Source organism: Lepidochelys kempii, chromosome 6 (genome assembly GCF_965140265.1).
Source record: "Lepidochelys kempii isolate rLepKem1 chromosome 6, rLepKem1.hap2, whole genome shotgun sequence".
NCBI classification, from domain to species: domain Eukaryota; kingdom Metazoa; phylum Chordata; order Testudines; family Cheloniidae; genus Lepidochelys; species Lepidochelys kempii.
Window position 1 is genome coordinate 11023247 of NC_133261.1, and position 23336 is coordinate 11046582.

The window sequence follows — 23336 nt, forward strand, 5'->3', positions numbered from 1 at the left end:
ATGGAAGGATGGGGCAGGGGGAGCATGAGAATGCATTTTCAGTTTTACTTCCTCATTTTGTGTCTTCAATGAAAAGCTTTACACTCCAACCTTGCAAGCTGAGCTGAATTTGTTAGGTTTGTTTTCAACTTTTGACACAGCTCTCTCACTTCCTTGCATCTTCACACAGACTGCTTCTTCCTGGATAGCTTTTACCTTGAAATTCAAATCCTGGATAGTTTTTGCCTTGAGATTCAAACCTGGGATCAAGTGTTGAAGAGAACTGAGGCTAACAAAACTAGAGATTCAGAATTAATTAAAATGTTTTTAAAAAAACAACCCTTACCTACATCACTTTACTTCTCTTACCTGAATACTAAGGTGGAGGCACTGCTGTTTTTCAGATTTGTAATTGATACAATGTTGGCTGCTGCTCTCATAATTTTATTGTTTTGTGATATTTGGTGCTTTTTAAAATCCTCAGCTCCTGGAGTCAGGTGTTTACGTGAGACTCAGCTTCCATTTAAAAACAAAGTCAGATCCTATCTTCCGTTGTTGGGGAGAAAAGCTACACAACATGATCCCTAAAAGGCCCAAAAACCAGGAGACAAAGAAAAAGATAAAATTCTCTGTAAAATCAGAATGTTAAATACCTTACAGGGTAATCAGATTCAAAACATAGAGAATCCCTGTAGGCAAAACCTTAAGTTACAAAAAGACACAAAAACAGGAATATACATTCCATTCAGCATAGCTATTTTACCAGCCATTAAACAAAAGGAAATCTAACGCATTTCTAGCTAGATTACTTACTAACTTAAGGAGTTATGAAGAGCATTCCTGGCAAAAGCATCACACAGCCAGACAGACCCTTTGTTCCCCCCCACCCTCCAGCTTTGAAAGTATCTTGTCTCCTCATTGGTCACTTTGGTCAGCTGCCAGCGAGGTTATTTTAGCTTCTTAACCCTTTACAGGTGAAAGGGTTTTGCTTCTGGCCAGGAGGGATTTTATAGTTCTGTATACAGAAAGGTGGTTACCCTTCCCTTTATATTTATGACACCCCCAAAAAAACTCTCTCACTTTTTAGTTATTTTCCAAGCTGGAAAGAGTAAAAAATGAGGACGGGGGGAAAGTGGGAGAAAGTGGATTCCCTCTCCATACACACACTGCTTCTCACTTTTTAAAAACTTTCCTCCCCTTCTTTCAGTGAAAGTAAAAGGTGGGTGTGGGGATAAAGAGGGCAGGAAAAACCCAGATCTCCAAACCAAAATGTTTTAGTTTCCAAATCTCAAATAAAATGTCATTTTGAAGCTGAAATTAAATGAACTGTCAATTCAAAATCGAAAATTTTCATTGGAATTGCCATTTTTTTTATCCACGCTGATCTTGAGTCTTTTGAAACTAAATTCACAGGGTTTGATTCTCCACTGTATAGAGAGACCCAAAGATCTTTACCTCCACAGTGCAGGCTTGTACCAGTTGAGCTGAAGGAGCAACTCTGTTAGCTGGAAGCAATAGTAGGTTTTTATCCTCGATCAGCTAAATTTTCAAAGTCATGGATGTTAGGTGCCTAACTGCAATTTGCACCTATGAAAATCTCCCCCTAAGTGGTTGAGCCACTGGAAAGGGACATGACACAATAGGCCTGGTCTGTACCTCTGAGCACCGTAGCTATTTCAACCTAAGCCCCGGTGTAGACACAGCTAGGATGATGGAAGAATCAAGAATGCTTCTGTTAACCGATCTACCATTGCTTAGGGAGTTGGTTTACCTACAGTCATGGAAAAAACCCTTCTGTCTCTGTAGACTGCCTCTATACTGTGAGGTTACAACAGCACTGCAGCTATACTGCTACAGCCCCTGTAGTGTAGACAAACCCTTAAGCTAGTGTTCGGGGACTGAACCAGAGACCTCCAGAGCAAACAACAAAAGCTGCTACAGCTTGAGTTAAAAAGCCAATCCTCTGCAGCTGGGGGCTGTAGCAACTCACATCCCCTGTGGATTGGCACAGATGGGCACCTGCAGCCCACTCAGCGGTGGGTTATACTTGCACTTTGTGTTATCATTCACACTTGTGCAAAGTGTGTGTGACTCCCTACCACCAGTGAAAGCAAGGACGGTCAGCCCTGCAGGGCTGACCATCTATAGCATACAATAGGGAAAGTTGTTTTATAGCAGGATTTCTGTCTCTTGCTAATGACATGCATGCTGGGGCGGGGGTATTTCTCCGTAGGTGTTGGAACTAGGGGTGCTGCCACACTCCCTGGCTTGAAGTGGTTGCCATTATATATAGGGTTTATTCTTTGGTTCAGTGGCTCTTAGCACCCCTAGATTTCTCCGAAGCTGTCCATTTTAATACTAACATATTCATTGGTTTTCTTTAGAGAAGTTCAATTTGACAGAATTATCAAATTAAGAGTCTGATCCAAAGCTGAGGCCTCAAGTGTGTTGTGATCTTAATTCCTTCTTTTGCACTTGCTTTCTGTTTTGTCGATACTTTACCAATAGCTATTAACGTCATATTTCCCCAAACCTCATTAAAATATTTAGAAAATGTTCACAAAATTTCTGCAAAAACATTCTTACATCTTTGAACATCTTCCTGAACATTTATTGGTTTTGCCACTCCACTTAATTATTATCATTAATAATTATTACTGTTACGAATTATACCTGGTAGGAGAAGCACACAAATGCTACGAATTACAGCTGGTAGGTCACGCACACAAATGCTACGAATTATACCTGGTAGGTCATGCACAGTTCAAATCTAGGCTGAGGTACATAAACAAAGTCCACAACTGCAGAGTTCCCAAAAAACACCAAGTTCATTACGCTTGAGCGTGGTGCCCCCCTGCTAGCCAGGAGGGGACCCCGAATACAGATTATACAAAGGTTATATACTTTTTAGCAAAGCATGTTGCCCTCGTGCATCGGAAACCTTAGCCAATAAACAAACCCTTTTCTTATCTACCACCTATCCCTGCTTGGTTCATTCCTCGTGCTAAACCAGTATGTTAATTACACAGCATGGTCCTAAAGCCATGCATCAGGAACTTTTATTATCAGGATGGGAGGCCTCACATCAAAGGCCAGGAGATAGGGAGTTAGGGACTGACAAAAAAACAGATACTGGGAGTCAAGGCAGGCTGGAGACAAGGAGGAGGATTTTCACAGGAATGCAATGTCTAAGGAACACGCCTCCTGGTGCATGATGTGCTTGCTTTTAGACAATGGTGGGCCCCAAACCAAAATGGAGTCACATGTGCTAACTTTTCCTTAACATTACCATAAATAATAATACACACCTTATCTGAGATGGGCCCCCATCATGCTGGCACTACACAGACACACAGTGATGGAGATCACGGCCCCATCTTGCTGAGGGCTTGAGATTTGGGTCCCGTTGTGCTGGGTGCTGCACAGATATATACGAAGATACTGACCCTACTGTGAAGAGTTAACATACTGAAAAATGTATATTTCCCCATATTACTCAGCAGTGGAATAAAATGGGGAAAATACTTTCCCTGTGATCGAAACTTACTGTAATAGTTTCTCTCTCAAATGGTCATTTAAATGAACACTGGGAATTTGCTGTTACGCTCAGTGAACAGATGCTGTTTTTCTGTTTTTGATTTTTTTTTCATTCCAGGAACGAACTATTTAGAACTAGATAAAAATGAACCAAAGCCTCTGAGGTCAGGACTGTCAGAAGATGCCCCTGCTGAACAGGACCCGGGATCTGGACCCCAGTCGCCAGCTGGTTCTGCTGAAGCAGCCACTGAGGTGGGGCGTTCGTTTCCTTAGGATCAATGGGAACTGAGACTTAGTTTTATGGCTAATCAGGAACTTTCCAATGATATGTTGTTGTTTTTTTGTCACAAAATGCTGGTTTATTGAAACTGAAATTCCTTGCGGACACATTTCAGTTTCAATAAAGTTTCACCAAAACACAGGCCTGATTTCCTGCCAGCTCGCTTGGTGGTGTGCTTAGGGGCCTGGCATTACAGAATACATGGGTTCAGGGCAACCTCACCAGGCGGACTGCAACTGGGCAGAGACCCTAGGGCTTCCAGGCTTCCTGCCATGAAGACCTGAGTGTAACAGTTCTGGAAGTTCTTGGCAACCTGGCTGGATCTGGTGCTCTCAGGTGTTCTAGGTTTCCCAATGTGCAGCGGGGGACTGTCTGGGCTGCTCCTTACTGTGGGGGTCTCCCTGACTTCCACTGGCTATGGATCAGGACATAAATGATCTAATTTTCAGAATCATCGGGCACCCAGCAGCTCCCAGTGTAGTCAATGGGATCTGCCAGCTTACGCTGGTGGAAATCTTTCCAAGAACTTTTTCTTTTTGGTGGAAAATTTTTTTTGACTAAACCAAAATTTCCTGAAAAGTCTCCACTTTCCTCAAAATCTTTTTATTATTTAGCAGGTTTTGGCCAAAAATTATTCTGTTTTTAATTATTATTGACCAAAATTATTAAGGTTTTTGGCAGTTTGGGGCCAAAATTATTACAGTTTTTGGCAAAAATTATTTTGATTTTTGGAACTGTTGGGCTGAAGAGTTCTGGGTTTAGCGGCTTTTTGACAAATAGTTGCTTTTTTCCTATGAAAACCACTCCCACTCCCATTTTCCAATCAGCTCAGCTGCTGGATGCTCAGCACATCTCAAAATCAGTCCACTCATTTAATTGCCTAACTATGGATGTAGGAGGCTCCTGTTTTTGAAAATCTGAGCCATAACCCGGCTGTTATTAACGTTTTCCGTTAATCTGTTTCTGCCTTCGGTTAGCAGAGGAGTTGTTTATGCAGCTACCCTCACACCTGTCAAAGGGCTGCATTTGGCATAAATCAAGCCTCTGCTGTGTTTAGTCACCCCGTTCATGCTTTGATTCATTTCCTTTACCAAGGAACACAAGGTCGGAGCTACAGATCGAGCCACTGGCAAAGCAGAGACAGAGAACCAGAAGGAGGGGAACACAGCAGATGGTACAGGTAACCATTTAATTCCCTGTGTGTGTTTTTTTTTTTAGAGCTGTTTGAAAATTTTAAATGGAAGAGTTTCCATGCAGTTTTGTCCAAATTGAAACATCTCATTTAGAAAATGTCAAAATGTTTTGTTTTGATAATATTGTTTTGGTTCACTTTGGTTTTGACTTTTATATTAAGTTTAGTATCACATGTATGATATTTAATAATATGTATATATGATATTTAACATTTAAATATAACATAAAAGTAAAAATGACCACTGAATTTCAATATTCCTGAAAAGAAAATTTCTGAAATGTTCATTTTCAGGAAATTTCATAATTTCAGCTTTTCATACCAATTCAGAACATTTTTTTTTTTGAAATGTCAGAATTTCCCCAAGAATAGAAATTCCCTTCCCTGAGCAGCTCTAGTAATTTTATTTACAAGTTTTTTATTTATAAAGATAAATGTAATCCAAAAATCTGCCCCTTCCACCTGTAAAGTCTCTACTGATGTGAACTATTACCACCTGGGAGCAAGTGAAGACGTTGTGTGCACAATGTCACAGAGACATGGTTAGTGCCTTAAATGGACAGCCAGAAATTTGTGGTCTGGCAGCGGGGATGGGGTCACCGCAATGTGGTCTCTAGTGGATTCAGACATAGAACCATAGAAGATTAGGCTTGGAAGAGACCTCAGGAGGTCATCTAGTCCAACTCCCTGCTCAAAGCAGGACCAACCCCAGCTAAATCATCCCAGCCAGGGCTTTGTCAAGCCGGGTCTTAAAAACCTCTAAGGAAGGAAATTCCACCACCTCCCTAGGGAACCCATTCCAGTGTTTCACCACCCTCCTAGTGAAATAGTGTTTCCTAATATCCAACATAGACCTCCCCAACTGCAACTTGAGCCCATCGCTCCTTGTTCCGTCATCTGCCACCACTGAGAACAGCTGAGCTCCATCCTCTTTGGAGCCCCCTTTCAGGTAGTTGAAGGCTGCTATCAACTCCCCCCTCACTCTTCTGGATATTAGGAAAAACTTTTTCACTAGGAGGGTGGTGAAACACTGGAATGCGTTGCCTAGGGAGGTGGTGGAATCTCCTTCCTTAGAAGTTTTTAAGGTCAGGCTTGACAAAGCCCTGGCTGGGACGATTTAATTGGGGATGGGTCCTGCTTTTGAGCAGGGGGTTAGACTAGATGACCTCCTGAGGTCCCTTCCAACCCTGATATTCTATGATTCTCTTCTGTAGACTCAACAAGCCCAGTTCCCTGAGCCTCTCCTCTTTGGTCATGTGCCCCAGGCCCATAATTATTTTCGTTGCCCTCCGCTGGACTCTCTCCAATTTGTCCACATCCTTTCTGTAGTGGGGGGCCCAAAACTGGATACAATACTCCAGTTGTGGCCTCAGCAGTGCCAAATAGAGGGGAATAATCACTTCCCTCGATCTGCTGGCAATGCTCCTACTAATGCAGCCCAATATGCCGTTAGCCTTCTTGGCAACAAGGGCACACTGCTGACTCATATCCAGCTTCTCATCCACTGTAATCCCAAGGTCCTTTTCTGCAGAACTGCCGCTTAGCCAGTCGGTCCCCAGCCTTTAGCAGTGTATGGGATTCTTCAATCCTAAGTGCTGGACTCTGCACTTGTCCTTGTTGAACCTCATCAGATTTCTTTTGGCCCAATCCTCCAATTTATCTAGGTCCCTCTGTATCCTATCCCTACCCTCCAGTGTATCTACCTCTCCCCCCAGCTTAGTGTCATCTGTGAACTTGCTGAGGATGCAATCCATCCCATCATCCAGATCATTAATAAAGATGTTGAACAAAACCGGCCCTAGGACCGACCCTTGGGGCACTCCTTTGATACCAGCTGCCAACTAGACATGGAGTCATTGATCACTACCCGTTGAGCCCGACAATCTAGCCAGCTTTCTACCCACCTTATAGTCCATTCATCCAATTCATACTTTTTTAGGCAAGACTGCAGTGGGAGGGAGACTGTATCAAAAGCTTTGCTAAAGTCAAGATATATCATGTCTGCTGCTTTCCCCATATTCACAGAGCCAGTTATCTCATCATAGAAGGCAATCAGGTTGGTCAGGCATGACTTGCCCTTGGTGAATCCATGCTGACTGTTCCTGATCACCTTCCTCTTCTCCAAGTGCTTTTGAAATGGTTTCCTTGAGGACCTGCTCCATGATTTTTCCAGGGACTGAGGTGAGGCTGACCGGTCTATAGTTCCCCCGGTTCTCCTTCTTCCCTTTTTAAAAGATGGGCACTATATTTGCCTTTTTCCAATTGTCCGGGACCTCCCCCCAATTGCCACGAGTTTTCAAAGATAATGCCAATGGCTCTGCAATCACATCGGCCAACTCCCTCGGCTCCCTCAGATGCATTAAATCTAGACCCATGGACTTGTGCTTTTCTAAATACTCCTTTTCTAAATAGTCCTTAACCTGTTCTTTCACCACTGTGGGCTGCTCACCTCCTCCCGATACTGTGTTGCCCAGGACAGTAGTGTGGGAGCTGATCTTGTCTGTGAAGACCAAGGTAAAAAAAGCATTGAGTACTTCAGCTTTTTCCAGATCGTCTGTCACTAGGTTGCCTCCCCTGTTCATTTTTCTTGTTGCTAACATACCTGTAGAAACCCTTCTTATTACCCTTCACATCCCTTGCTAGCTGAAACTTCAGTTGTGTTTTTGCCTTCCTGATTACACCCCTGCATGCTTGAGCAATATTTTTATACTCCTACTTAGTCATCTGACCAAGTTTCCACATCTTGTAAGCTTCCTTTTTGTGTTTAAGCTCACCAAAGATTTCACTGTTAAGCCAGCTGGTTGCCTGCTATTCTTTCTGCACATCAGGATGGTTTGTTCCTGCGCCCTCAGTAAGGCATCTTTAAAATACAGCCAGTTCTCCTGGACTCCTTTCCCCATCAACTTTGCCTCCCAGGGGATCCTGCCCATCAGTTCCCCAAGGGAGTCAAAGCCTGCTTTTCTGAAGTCAAGGGTCCATATTTTGCTAATCTCCTTTCTTCCTTTTGTGAGGATCCTGATCTCAACCATCTCATGGTCACTGCTGCCCAGGTTGCCACCCACTTCTACTTTTCCTACCAATTCTTCCCTGTTTGTGAGCAGCAGGTCAAGAGGAGAATGGCCTCTGGTTGGTTCCTCCAGTAGTTGCACCAGGAAGTTGTCCCCAACACTCTCCAAAACTTTCTGGATTGTCTGTGCACTGCTGTATTGCTCTTCCAGCAGGTGCCACGGTGATTGAAGTCCCCCATGAGAACGAGGGCCTGTGAGCTAGAAACTTCAGTTAATTGTCCGAAGGAAGCCTCGTCTACCTCCTCCTTCTGGATGCACATAGCACATGCCCACCACGACATCACCCTTGTTGCTCTCGCTTCTAAACTTAACCCAAAGACTCTCAACAGGCTTTTATCCAGTTTTATACTGGAGCTCTGAGGAATCATACCACTCTCTTACATACAGTGCAACTCCTCCACCTTTCCTCCCGTACCTGTCCTTCCTGAACATTTTATACCTATCCATGACACTGCTCCAGTGAGCTACCCCACCAAGTCTCTGTTATTCCTATCACATCATAGTTCTTTGACTGTGCCAGGACTTCCAATTCTTCCTGCTTGTTACCCAGGCTTCTTGCGTTCGTGTACATACACCTAAGATAACTAGCCAATTGCCCTGCTTTCTCAGTATGAATCAGACGCTCACCCCCCACACTCCCGTTGCACCCTCCTCCGTGTGTTTCCTCCCAGGATCCCACTTCCCCACTTACCTCAGGGCTTAGGTCACTGTCCCCCAGCGAACCTAGTTTAAAGCCCTCCTTACTAGGTTAGCAAGCCTGCCTGCGAAGATGCTCTTCCCTCTCTTCATTATGTGGATCCCACCTCTTCCTAGCAATCCTTCTTCCCGGAACAACATCCCATGGTCAAGGAATCCAAAGCCCTCTCTCTGACACCACCTGCATAACCACGCATTCACCTCCACAACTCGATAGTCCCTACCTGGGCTTCTTCCTTCAACAGAGAGGATGGATGAAAACACGACTTGTGCCTCAAACTCCTTTATCCTTCTTCCCAGAGCCACATAGTCTGCAATGACGTGCTCAAGGTCATTCTTGGCAGTATCATTGGTGCCCATGTGGAGAAGGGTAGCAGTCTGAGGGCTTGATCAGTCTCGGCAGACACTCAGTCACATCCTGAATTCTAGCTCCAGGCAAGCAGCACACTTCTCGAGTCTCTCAGTCTGGCTGGCAGATGGATGACTCTGTCCCCCTTAGGAGGGAGTCCTCGATCACCACCACCACCCGTCTCCTCCTCTTGGGAGTGGTGGTCATGGAACCCCCATCCCTAGGACAATGCATCTCATGCCTTCTAGTTGATGGGGTCTCCTTCTGATCCCTTCCCTCAGATGGCTCTTCCAAATCATTCTCCTCAGTAGTATGTGTGCAGAAAGCCTGAAAACAGTTTCTTACCTCTATCTGCATAGGGCAGGGGTGGGCAAACTTTTTGTCCCGAGGGCCACATTGGGTTTTCAAAATTGTACAGAGGGCCGGTTAGGGGAGGCTGTGCCTCCCCAAACAGCCAGGCGTGGCAAGGCCCCCGCCCCCTATCCGACCCCCCCTGCTTCTAGCCCCCTGACAGCCCCCCCAGGACTCCTGCCCCATCCAAACCCCTTTTTCCTTCCTGATGGCCTCCCCCGGGACCTCTGCCCCATCCACCCCCACTCTCTGTCCCCTGACCACCCCTAACTACCCCTGCCACCCCATCCAACTCCTCTCCTCTCCTCCCTGACGCGCCCCCCCGGGACACCTGCCTCATCCAACCACCCCTTCTCCCTGTCCCCTGACCTCCCCCAGAACCCCCACCCCAACTGCCCCCTGCTGCCTCATCCAACCCCTCCTCTCATTCCTGACTGCCCCCTTCAACCCCCCTGTTCCCCGCCCTCTGACCACCCCAACCTCTATCCACACTCCCGCCCCCTGACTACCCCCCAAACTCCCCTGCCTTCGATCCACCCCCCCCCCCGCCCCCTTACTGTGCTGCCTGGAGCACGGGTGGCTGGTGGTGCGGATGCACCAGGACAGGCAGCTATGCACTGTGCAGCACCGGGTCAGGCTGCAGCTCTGCAGCCACGCTGGCCCGGGAGCTCGCAGTCTGCCGCCCAGAGCATTGTGCCGACGGCACGGCGCGCTGAGGCTGCGGGGGATGGGGAACAGCAGGGGCGGGGCCGGGGTAGCCTCCCTGTCCGGGAGCTCAGGGGCCGGGCAGGAAAGTCCCACGGGCCGCATGTGGGCCGTGGACTGTAGTTTGCCCACCCCTGGCATAGGGGGTACATGGGTTCTCCTCATTCTTCTGGAGGTCACATGCTGCCAATATTCTTCAGGGGGAGGGATAGCTCAGTGGTTTGAGCATTGGCCTGCTAAACCCAGGGTTGTGAGTTCAATCCTTGAGGGGGCCATTTAGGGATCTGGGGCAAAAATTGGGGATTGGTCCTGCTTTGAGCAGGGGGTTGGACTAGATGATCTCCTAAGGTCCCTTCCAACCCTGATATTCTATGATTCCCCATTCTGCGCTGCACTCTCTGATTCTTCAGCATGTTGTACCTCCAGAACCAAATGCTGACTTCTGTCCAGAAAGTCTTCATTTTCTCTGATGCAACGCAAGGTTGATACCAAGGTGATCATGCCATTTACCAAGAGGTTCAGCACTAACAGCTCTGGGAATCCCGACCCTGATGGAGCTAAGGGTTCTGTTTTTCAGAACCATCCCTTTGTCACATTGACTCATTAGTCTCTTCCCCAGGAGGCTGTGAATATTGCTGGTCAGAAAGTGAGTGTTTTTTTTTTCTGGGAAAAATTTAGGTGAAAATATATATATATATATATATATAGTGACAAAGTTCCTCCTCATAGACTATCAGAGTTGGAAGAGACCTCAGGAGATCATCTAATCCAACCCCCTGCTCAAAGCAGGACCAATCCCCAATTTTTTTTGCCTTGGTGGGTCTTGCGCTTATTTGCAGATTTGCTCGCCTCGGAGATTCATGGCAGCCCTCAGTTTGGCCGTTTTCGTGAATCCACAGTCCAGGTCAGCTCCTCCTGGGTCTGACCAGGAGTTGGGAGGTTTGGGGGGAAACTGGGCCCGCCCTCTACTCCAGGTTCCAGCCCAGGACCCTGTGGAATATAGCTGTCTAGAGTGCCTCCTGGAATAGCTGTGCAACAGCTACAACTCCCTGGGCTACTTCCCCATGGCCTCCTCCCAACACCTTCTTTATCCTCAGTCCTCCAACAGTACGCGTTCTCACTCTCAGCTCCTCACACGCGCCCCACAAACTGAAGTGAGCTCCTTTTTAAACCCAGGTGCCCTGATTAGCCTGCCTTAATTGATTCTAGCAGCTTCTTGATTGGCTGCAGGTGTTCTAATCAGCTTGTCTGTCTTAATTGTTTCCAGAAAGTTCCTGATTGTTCTGGAACCTTCCCTGTTACCTTACCCAGGGAAAAGGGACCTACTTAACCTGGGGCTAATATATCTGCCTTCTATCACTCTCCTGTAGCCATCTGGCCTGACCCTGTCACAATATATATTTTATATATATATTTTAACATTTTGTTGAAAACTTGAAAACAAACAAAACAAATTTCAGTTTTTAGCAGCCAAAAACTGAAGTTTTCAGTTTTGCCATGAAAAATGTATTAAGACACATTCTGCAAAAATGTTTGTTTAGATTAAAATGAAAAGGTATTTCCCTTGAAAAGGTATTTTGATTAAAAAAATATTGACCAGCCCTAACTCTGAGTTTAATTTTTTTAAGTAGATATTTTTTCAATTTTTCCCAAAACTAGTTAAAGAAAGGGGCTAGGGATTCAGCTGGACTAAATGGGAGGCTGATAAGTGAGTGGGAGAACTGTTTATTAATTATTATTAGTGTTATTTTTATTAACATTTGGTTTAACCAGGATCTGGAAGTTTAGAACCAGAAATAAATGAAGGAAAACCTGTGAGTCCAGGACTTCTGAAAGATGACCTGTCTGGGCAGGAATCAGGATCTGGATCCCAGCTTCAGGCAAAAACAGAGGTAGGAGTGTCATTTCCAGTAGAGGCGATGCGTGTGGGACAGTATGTGGGGTCACGTGTCCCCCCAGATTTGTTGCTTGGCTTGTTCTGAGCATGCTTACACAGACTGGGCATGCTCAGTAACACTGCTGAAGCTGGCTTCCCTCACTCTGCCCTTCTACTATCAGCAGGCATGTGTCTTTTCTGCCTTCAAGCTTTATTTTTTAAATCAGTTATTCCAAGATATAGGAGGAGTCCTCTGCGGAGAAGAGGAGTGAGCGGCGGGGCTGAGTGGGAATGGGCGGAGCCACTCAGCTCCTTCCCCACTTGCCCCCCCCCCCCGCCTGCCGCTCTCCATCGCTCCTCTTCTCCTCGGCGGTAAGGGCAAGCAGCGGGGCTGAGCAGGGAAGGGGTGGAGCGAGGGGAGGGTGGGAGGTGGAGTGGGGAGGGAGAAGAGCGAGGGGCCATAGCCCTGGCATCTGCACTCTGAAAGGCGGCGGGGTGGCGGTTGGATCAGGGGAGACTTAAACTCCCCTGGCCTATTATACCCGCCACCCATGTGAATCAACAATGTAACACTCTTGCAAAAAAAAGCAAACATCATTCTGGGATGTATTAACAGGAGTGTTGTAAACAAAAAACAAGAAATACTTCTTCTACTCTACTCTGTCCAGTTGTGGGCACCACATTTCAGGAAAGATGTGGACAAACTGGAAAAAGTCCAGAGAAGAGCAACAAAAAAGATTAAAGGTCTAAAAAACATGACCTTTGAGGGAAGATTGGAAAAAACTGGGTTTGTTTAGTCTGGAGAAGAGAAGACTGAGAAGGGACATAACAGTTTTCAAGTATATAAAAGGTTGTTACACGGAGGAGGGAGAAAAATTGTTCTCCTTAACTTCTGAGGATAGGACAAGAAGCAATGGGCTTAAATTGCAGCAAGGGAGGTTTAGGTTGGACATTAGGAAAAGCTTCCTAACTGTCAGGGTGGTTAGGCACTGGAATAAATCACCTAGGGAGGTTGTGGAATCTCCATCATTGAGGATTTTTAAGAGCAGGTTGGACAAACCACCTGTCAGGGATGGTCTAGATGGTGCTTGGTCCTGCCATGAGTGCAGGGGACTGAACTAGATGAGCTCTCTGGGTCCCTTCCAGTCCTATGATTCTGTGATATACTAGTGCCAGAGTTATGCCCTCCCATGGATAGTGCATTCGGTTCTGGTCACCCCATCTCAGAAAGGATGTGAGAATCGGGCAATGAGAAGGATCAATGCCTGGAGACTTATATATGAAGAATGATTCGAAACATCAGGATTATTATTTATCTGTGACAGTGCCTACAGGCCCAGACCCAGGCCCAGTGCGCAGGGAGCTGCACAAATAAACAACAAAAGATGATCACTGCCTCAGAGCTTACAGTCTAAATAGGTTTAGCTTGAAAGGGTGGTGAAGGGTGGTTAGGGTATTAGCTTAGCCCTTGGGATGTAATGGTCCATTTCCTTGCTCCCCCACTGACTTCTTGTGTGAGCTTGGTCACGTCAGTGCCTCAATTTTTCAAGTGTACAAGAAGCTTTGTAGCCATTTCCTACCTTCTAGGGGTATTGTGAGGATAAATACAGCAAAGGTTGTGAGGTACTCATATATTATGGTAATGGGGGCCATCTAAATACCAGAGATAGAATAAGAGGGGGCCTGATGGAGGACTTTAAAATAATGAATGGCAGAGAGGAGGTCAGTCAGATGCTTCCATTTATGCCGTTTCATGACGCAAGAGCAGATGACAGATTCAGCTAAATTGAAAAGCAAGGAATTTAAAACTGACCAAAGTAGCTATTTCTTTATTGGAGAGATAGTTAGCCTGTGGAACTCGCCGACACAAGGTATTCTTGAGGCCAAGAACTTAGGATTCCAATAAAAAGGTATGGACATTTATATGGTTAATAAGTTTATGCACAGTTTGAGTAGATTTGGTAAAACACTATAATAAACAAACCCACCTGCTTTGGGGAATGAGCCAGCCACTGTGGATAGGAATAAGTTATTCCATAAATGTCCACATGGGGGTTCCTTCCTATGGAGAAGCTGTCACTGACCATTGCGGGAGAGTCTGCTGGGCTGGACGGATCATTAGTCAGACCTCATGCTGCTTGGATCTTGCTTCTGTGTTATCGCACACCTTGTGAAATGTGTGGAAGGAAGGGCTTCTAGGAGCTGATTTGATACCATGGCTCCTGGAAGGAAACATGATGATGGAAAGTAGGTTTCAGTGGCTTGGTGGGCAGATGGGTTCTCACAGGTGATGTGAAGAGTCAGAAAGAATCACGGGGTGAAATGTTCTGGCCTGTGATACACAGGAGGTCAGAATAGATGATCATAGTGGCTCCTTCTGGCCTTGGAATCTATGGATCTGTTTTGTCCATAGTAAAGCCCAGGAAATTGCCCTCCAGTGAATGACCCGTTCAATATAAAGGTCCCCTGTGTTCAGCCAACAAAAGATGAGAGGGAAAGTTTTTCTGCATGAAATTTACCCCAGCACAAATTCTGGGCATCGCCTCAATCCTGAAAGCAACGGGACTTAACAACATACAGTCCTTGTGTGCAAGAGACAACGCGCTCTTTGGGCTATTCCTGGCCTGACAGAGGTATGCCTTACTCCTTATTTGAGGCTGATTGTAAAGTTACATCAAGTTTTCTGCACGATCCAGATCGTAGAGAGCTCCCAAGGGGCCTAGGCAGCTGTTTTGCCTTTGGATTTCTGTCTAGGCATGAATTTCACCCCAGCTAGTTGCCTGTTACAGGACACAGAATTATAGAAATGTAGAGCTGGAAAGGACCTTAAGAGACCATCTAGTCTAGACCCCCAATCTGAGGCAGGACACCTTTGGTCTTTCTCCGGGCTTTACTGAGCTCTCTCAGGGCTGTATGGCCTTTATTTTCTAGCTTGTAACTTTTCTTTTCAAAGGGACACAAGGACACCAGCTCAGAGAGCAACCTCGCTGAGTCAGAGAGAGGTGATGACCTGCAGTTGCGGGATAACTCCTCCTGGGTGATTCTACGCCCCAGTGCAGGTAACCAGCTTCAAACAATTTGCTTAAGAAAATCTTTGTTTAGATTTTCTTTTTCCACCAGTCCGTCTCCCCTGTAATGTCTGTCTTGTTATTTTGCAGACCAGAGGGGCATCTCCTACCCTTTTATGACCATTTTGGGAACAAAACTGACATCCAGGGCTCTTACACAGATAAGAGTTAGATGTTGTTTTATCTCTAAGTGCTTGACAAAAGGGGTGTGTGACGGGGACTGTTAGTAGCTCCTTGGTCACTGATGTCGCTGCAGCATGAAGAAGGCTGCAAGCTCAGCTGTGAGCAATTAAACACTGTCGGCTGGGGGATTATGCGCACCTGAGTGGTAATTGCCGGGCTAACAATGTAATTGGTAGGATACAAGTGGAAGGAACAGGAGGCAAGGGGGAAGCTAAGAAGTTGAAGCTGGGCTGAGGAGTGAAGGCTGTGTGGCAGCCTCTGCTTGTCGTAAACCCCTAGTCCACTATTATGCTTTGCAAGGAAAGAATAAATACACACTTTGGTGAATGGGTAACAATCTGGTGTGTGTTTGTGACTGAGGGGCCACACAAATTGGCCAGGGCAGTATACTGGGCAGTGGCAGAGGTGCCTTGTAATTGGGTGTCTGGTGGGGGATTTCTATAGTCTGGAGAGGGGTCCCAGGTCCTATCCATGCACCTCTGCAAAAACCCAACCTTCCCTCTCGGGGTGTGTGTGTCAGAATTAACCCCTGGGACAAGCACCACACTTAACAATAGGATAACACTTTTATCTAAACCAGGCAAAGCCAGGAGCAGATCCAGGTCAGGATCTCTAGTAGCGGGTTCACCAGTGGTGAGGTCTTGCTCATACTGGCCAGCTGAGAATTCCCCTATGCAAGGCAGTTCTCAGCTGGTGTAAGGTCACAAAGCTGCCAGTTGGACGTCACCTACACCCTGGCACAGGAAATGGAGAATGAGCATAGCTCAGGCAGACTCTGCCTCTTGCACTAGTGTCTAAGATGTACAGCTGATGCTGTGAGTATCATCAAGTTGCAGTGGGGGAGGTGTAGATTGGATATTAGGAAAAACTTTTTCACTAAGAGGGTGGTGAAACACTGGAATGCGTTACCTAGGGAGGTGGTAGAATCTCCTTCCTTAGAGGTTTTTAAGGTCAGGCTTGACAAAGCCCTGGCTGGGATGATTTAACTGGGAATTGGTCCTGCTTCGAGCAGGGGGTTGGACTAGATGACCTTCTGGGGTCCCTTCCAACCCTGATATTCTATGATTCTATGATTCTAAGTTACACACTGAGTCTTTGGGGCTGTAACTCTCACCACTGTTTTCAGAGGGGTAGCCGTGTTAGTCTGTGTCAGCAAAAACAACGAGGAGTCCTTGTGGCACCTTCGAGACTTACAAATGTATTTGGGCATAAGCTTTCATTGGCTAAAACCCACTTCATCAGATGCATGGAGTGAAAAATACAGTAGGCAGTATATATATTAGAGCACATTAAAAGATGGGAGTTGCCTTACCAAGTGGGGGGGGGGTCAGTGCTAATGAGGCCAATTCAATTAAGGTGGACACCCCCCTTGGTAAGACAACTCCCATCTTTTATGTGCTATAATATATATTCTGCTTACTGTATTTTTCACTCCATGTATCTGATGAAGTGGGTTTTAGCCCACGAAAGCTTATGCCCAAATAAATTTGTTAGTCTCTAAGATGCCACAAGGACTCCTCGTTGTTCTCACCACTCTGTATGCCATTGCCACCCATCACCCCCAGGAGGGACAGACAAGTTTTCCCACTGTATACTGTGAAAGCCTTTCTAGAGAGGTGGAGCTCACACGAGTGCTACGAACCCTGGCGTGGAGCCCCAGAACTCTGAGCCACATGTCAGCGAGCCAAGCTCCAGGGGGCTCAGGATGTACTATAGCTACCCTTGCAGACCTCCGCTGTTGTTCTGTAGCGTGGCTGCTCTCCCACAAGACAGGCTAACGTGGGTTTCAGAGGCTGTGTGTGGCTAACAGAAGAGAAGAAACGTGAGGGTGGATCACTAGAGTCTAGAGCATGGACACACCCTGAGGGTACGACTACACTGCAATAAAAAACCTCTGGCACCAAGTTTAGAGCCTGGGTCAGCTGACTCGGGCTCTCAGGGCTCAGGCTGCGGGACCAAAAATTGTACCGTAGCTGCTGGAGCCTGCGGTCTAAGACCCACCCTCATGTACACTGCGACTTTATAGCCTTGCAGCCTGAGCCCTTGAGCCTGAGTCAGCTGATCCGGGCCAACCCTGGCAGTGCCATGGGTCTTTTAGTGAAACATAGACGTACCCTCTAAGTGACTGGTTGAAATCCAGCATTACAGAACATAAGAATGTAAGAATGGACATACTGGGTCAGACCAAAGGTCCATCTAGCCCAGTATCCTGTCTTCCAACAGTGGCCAATGCCAGGTGCTTCAGAGGGAATGAACAGAACAGGACAATATTAAGTGAGCCATCCCATGTCATCCAGGCCCAGCATCTGGCAGTCAGAGGCTTAGGGACACCGAGAGCATGGGGTTGCATCTCTAACCATTTTGGCTAATAGATCTATCCTCCATGAACTTATCTAATTCTTTTTTGAACTCAGTTATACTTTTGGCCTTCAAAACATCCCCTGGCAATGAGTTCCACAGGCTGACTCTGCTTTGTGTGAAGAAGACTTCCTTTTGTTTGTTTATAAACCTGCTGCCTATTCATTTCATTAGGTGACTCCTGGTTCTTCTGCTATGTGAAGGGGTAAATAACACTTCCTTATTCACTTTCCCCCCACCATTCATGACTTTATAGATCTCTGTCATTTGTTGTCTCTTTTCTAGGCCGAACAGTCCCCGTCTTTTTAATCTCTCCTTATATGTCAGCTGTTTCGTAGCCTTAGTCATTTTTGTTTCCCTTCTCTGTACCTTTTTTATTTCTAATACATCTTTTTTGAGATGGGGCGCCTGCAGTATTCAAGGTGTGGGTATACCATGGATTTATATAGTGGTATTATGGTATTTTTGGTTTTATTATCTATCCCTTTCCTAATGGTTCCTAACATTCTGTTAGCTTTTTTGACTGCCTCTGCACATTGAGCAGATGTTCTCTATGACCCCAAGATCTCTTTCTTGAGTGATAACAGTTAATTTAGGCTGCATTATTTTGTATGTATAGTTGGGATTCTATTTTTCCAATGTGCATTACTTTGCATTTATCGACATTTAATTTCATCTGCCATTTTGTTGCCCACTCACCCAGTTTTGTGAGGCCCCTTTGTAACTTCATAGTCTGCTTTGGACTTAACTGTCTTGAGTCGTTTTGTACAATCTGCAAACTTTTCCATCTCACTCTTTAGCCTTTTTTCCAGATCATTTATCAATACGTTGACCAGTTCTGGTCCCAGTACAGATCCCTGGGAGTCACTGCTATTTACCTCTCCATTCTGAAAAATTACTATTTATTTCTACCCTTTGTTTTCCTTTCTTTTAACCAGTTACTGATCCATGAGAGGACCTTCCCTCTTATCCCATAACTGCTTACTTTGCTTAAAAACCTTTGGCAAAGAACCTTGTCAAAGGCTTTCTGAAAGTCCAAGCATGCTATATTCACTGGATCACCCTTGTCCACCTGTTTGTTTACCCCCATCTCATGGATTTGAATACATTGATGAGGCATGATTTCCCTTTAGAAAAGCCATGTTGACTCTTCCCCAGCCTGTAATTGCCAGGATTGCCTCTGGAACCTTTTTAAAAATTGGCATCACATTAGCTATTTTCCAGCCATCTAGTACAGAAGCTGATTTAAGTGATAAGTTACATACCAATTAGTAGTTCTGCAACTTCCTATTTGAGTTCCTTCAGAACTCTTGGGTGAATACCATCTGGTCCTGGTGACTAATTGCTGCTTAATTTGAAAATTTTGTTCCAAAACCTCCTTTATTGACACCTCAGTGTGGGACAGTTCCTCAGATTTGTCACCTAAAAGGAATGGCTCAGGTGTGGGATTCTCCCTCACATCCTCTGCAGTGAAGACCAATGCAAAGAGCTCATTTAGCTTCTCCACAATGGCCTTGTCTTCAGCTTCAAAGGAAGTTGAGAGCCTGTTTCCTTATTGTCATTAGGAATCATGTTTGTTACGGCAGTGCCTCAGGGCAAAAGAATGGGGCCTCATAGTCCTAGGTGTTGCACAGACACAGAGTGGTAGATGTCCTTGTCCCGAAGAGTTGACGATCTTAACAAACCAGACACACCCAGGGTGGGAGAAGGGGTAGATCACAACAGCGGAGTGAGCCAGTGGAATGGTGGCAAAACGTTTTTGGAGGATTTAGTTAGGAGGGGACCAACTACACAAACAGAAAAGAGAAGTGAGAGGGGACACAGAAGGGAAGGGAGGCTGAGGGGGACAGGGCAGGAGAGAAAAGGGTAAGAGGGACAGGTGTGGAATGAAACTGAGGTGAGTTTACTGTGGGGACGGGGAGGGTTGGAGCAAGCAGCCAATTGGAGAAAGTCCTGTCAAAATTATAGAAAACCAAACTCCTTCCTCATTTCCTGTGTCCTGCAGGACAGCTCCAGAAAGGAGGGGCACGAGGCATGTGTGAAGGATGCTACCAGGCTGGGATGGGTAAAAACTGGTGATCTTCACTACTTGTTTATTTTGCACCTAGAACTGAACCAAGACAAAGCACATCCACTGAGTTCAGGACGGGAATTGGGACCTGGATCACAGCTGCAGTGCCATGTAGCTGGAGTAACAGATGAGGTGGGAGTTTTATTTAACTCAGTCAAGATCAGTTGAGCATAGTTATTCCAATAATTAGCAGGCATGTCAGTTTGGCTGGTGGCACAGGGTGGTGCCGCAGAGCAAGATCCCAATTCAAGTCTGGCCAGCAAACTTTTGTAGTTTGGACCAAGAGGGCCTAAATTCACAGAGACTATTATGATCATCTAAATCGGGTCTCCTGCTTAACCCAGGCCAGAGAACCTCACCCAACCTCATGTCAGGGTGGAATATGGCACCACTTTCTATTGCCGTCAAGTGACTGCTAAATGGATGGCTTATTTACAAACACTGGCCCAGATTCTGTCATAGCGATGCTGCACTGGCATCCCCTTACCCTGGGAGTGCCCTGCGGGCCAGCGGGCTGGGAGGTGAGGGCTGTAAAGCTGCTCCAGCAGCTCTTAAAATACCCGAGATTGCTCCTACGCAGAGAGGATGCAGAAGAGCTCTATCCAGAGCAGACCCTAGAACTGAGCTTTTTAATTTTGTTTTAATTTTAAATGGCAAATGGATCTAGATTTATTATTATTAATCTGCACTGAGATTTATTGCTACTTATGATTATTTCAGCTAGGGCTGGTCAAAATATTTCCATCCAAACTGGTTTTTAATGGAGAATTGGATTTTCAACTAAATGAGGTTGAGTGTCCACACTGCATTGTAAACTTGTGTTTACAATTGCTGGACCTGGGTCTCACAGCCATGCTAACACTTCCATACTGCACTACACGGACCTTCTGACTTGACCTGCATCCACACTGCAAAATGACAGGGCTTGGATCTGAGTCACAGTGGGATTTGGGCTCTGACCCATCCCCTAGCAAGGTCTTGAGTGCTGGCTGACCTGAGTCAGACTGATTTTGTGTGAACGGAAGGGGGTTTGGGCTTAAACCTGAGTCAAAGCATGGTCTTAGTGTAGATGTACCCTAGCTGGGCAGCCAAACATTGTGGTGGCGCACAAATATTAGTGGCCTCTTCTGAAAATTTAGGCCGATTTGTACAAAGCATAGTTATCACTGCCTGTAGGTTTTAATAGTTGTAGAAGCACCAAGTACTTCTGTCCAAAGACACTGTACAACAAAATAAAACCCCTTTGATACCTGAAGCCTTCACGTGGGTTATTGTTTTTTCATTTACAAGTGACACGCTTGTCAGTTCGAAGGTTTGCAGGGCCCAATGTGCCCATCCAGTCTGGCTTCCAGCATAACCCAGCCCAAAGAATCTCTCCCAGCCATTTCTGCATCCAGCCCTATAACGCCTGGCTGAGTTAGAGCAGATTAACTCAGTCCTGCAAGCCAAGAAAACAGATGAGTTTTGTAATCCCTGAAGGTCAACAGATCTGGAGGCGTGAAATGAGTTGCAAGATTGTGAATTCCTTTCAGAAAATATCCCTGTTTGTTAAACCAGGGGCCTACTAGCTTGATTGCCTTTGCTGGTCGTAGCTGTAGAGGTATCCCATGGGGAGAGAACGGAATTTTCAACGGGAAGATCCCAAGCCATTTAGGGCTTTCCGAGTCAAAACCAAAATCCTACACTGCACTGCCAATCAGCAGCCAGTGCTGACCTTGGAGCCCTGGTATGTGGCCTAACTGTGATGCATGGCATACCAAGAGCGCAGCCACAGCCTGCATCTGCATTGACTTTATTAGCAGAGCCGAGCAAATACCTGATTTTTCAATTCAGGGGTTGAATTCAAAAATCTGGAAAAAACCCCACATTTTGAATTGAAGGATTTTTCATTTAATTTTGGGTTGTTTTGGGTTTGTTTTTTCACTTTTTCACTCAGCTAAATTTCAAAACAAATGGCCATTTTGAAACAAAAACTCAAAACGGTTCATTTCAAAGTGGTCAAAATGAAATGTTTCAGGGTGAAAAGTTGAAATGTTTTGTTTTGAAATTGCCAAAAATAAGCTATTTTAATATCTTCAAATTCTTTCCCCGTTTTTTTTTTGAGCCAAAACAATTTGCCAGATTAGATCCAATTTTTTGAATAGTTTCGTTGCCTCAAAAATGCATTTTTTGGCAAATATATTATTCACCTAAAAAAATGTGCCCAGCTCTATTTATGAGGGTTCTTAAATTGTAAGTCCATGAAAAACAACTTGGATTGGGGTCATCTAGTTGTGACAAAGGCCAGGGTGACTGTAGCAAACACCATATCCCAGAGGAAAGGCTGCATCCTTCAATAAAATCATGTCTCCCCACAACGAGAGGCTTCTGTTGTTGCCGGGACAAGAGACCAGCATTCAACAGTTCTCTGGGCACCAGCAGGAGTCACCAGTGAAGGTGGAGAGAGACAACCTCACAGGCTCCGCTTCCCAGCCAAAGGAGGTGAAAAAAAGGTTGGGTCGTAAACGTTTGGATAAACCACATGTAGCCTCTAAATCCCAGGTAAATGTATTTAAACTTTCAATAACCTGGTTGATAAAGAAGCAAAGTTCTATCATGGATCAGATGTTGTCTAAAAGAAAGAAAACAAAGAGAAGGAAAAACCAGACCATTCCTGTAGTGCATAAGGGAGCGTCCCTTTAACTAGTATGGGAGCCCTCTAGTGGTGCTCACTGTGTTCTGTCTTTTGGAAGCTCCTAGGAACCAGCCAGAGCAGCCATGTGTATGTAGCTGGGCCTTGTCTTTGCATGTTCAGTGGACATAGTTATTTGGCACTAGAGCTGAGTGAATAACGTTTTTTTTCCGGTTCACTGGAAATTCTGAAAAATTGAAAAACAATTGTTTTGTGTCAAACCAAAAACAACATTTTTCAATTTTTTTTGAGTGGATCAAAAAGTTGAAAAGTTTTCATTGCAGGCTGAACTAAACATTTTGTTTCATTTCAATTTTGAGCATTTTAAAATGGATTTTAATGGTTAAATTATGATATTTCCTTAATTTTATATTTTAAGTAAAGTTTGTTTCGGTCTGAAAAATTGAAACATTTTGTTTAGAAAATATCAAAATGAAATGCTTCATTTTAAATATATTTTTAAAAGTATTTTAACTGAAACAATTTGGCAAAAGGTACATGAATTTGCTAAATATTTTGGTGTCACTGTGTGACAGGTTTCAGTCGGTCCTCCGAGCCCCTAGGGGGCGATGGAGAGCTATGGTCCCACTGGCAGGCCTTAGTCACACCTTTCGGGTGCTGGGGAATTAGCGGGCAGGGGCGCGCCGGGACGAGTCTGCAGCGCACAGTCCTGCTACCCAAGGCGGGTTGGCCGGGGTAGGGGAACGCAGGCCCACCCGACTCCACTGCGTTCCAGCCCAGGGCCCTGACAGTGGCGGGAGGCGAAGGTCTTGCCGCTGGGTCAGCGGGGGGGGCCATCTGCGCCCGCTGACCAAACACCCCCCCCCCACGGTGCAATTCTGCCCCTGGGCTACTTCCTACCCGGTCTCTCTGGCGCGTCTCTCCGGTCCCTCCGGCTTGCCGGGTATTCCACTGCTGGCAGCTCCAGCTCCCACTCTGTGTCGGACTCACG

At 45.7% G+C, this 23336-nt stretch overlaps 1 protein-coding gene across 1 annotated transcript in view; it reads left to right on the plus strand.

Moving 5' to 3' along the window:
- The window catches only part of LOC140913638 (E3 ubiquitin-protein ligase rnf213-alpha-like), a 174755-nt gene that overhangs the window by 5427 nt on the left and 145992 nt on the right, over window positions 1-23336 (plus strand). The window contains exons 2-6 of the mRNA XM_073350368.1: window positions 3635-3768; window positions 4892-4976; window positions 11931-12049; window positions 14987-15092; window positions 19751-19845. Coding sequence (XP_073206469.1) covers window positions 3635-3768; window positions 4892-4976; window positions 11931-12049; window positions 14987-15092; window positions 19751-19845 — 539 coding nt within the window. The remainder of the gene's footprint in view (window positions 1-3634; window positions 3769-4891; window positions 4977-11930; window positions 12050-14986; window positions 15093-19750; window positions 19846-23336) is intronic.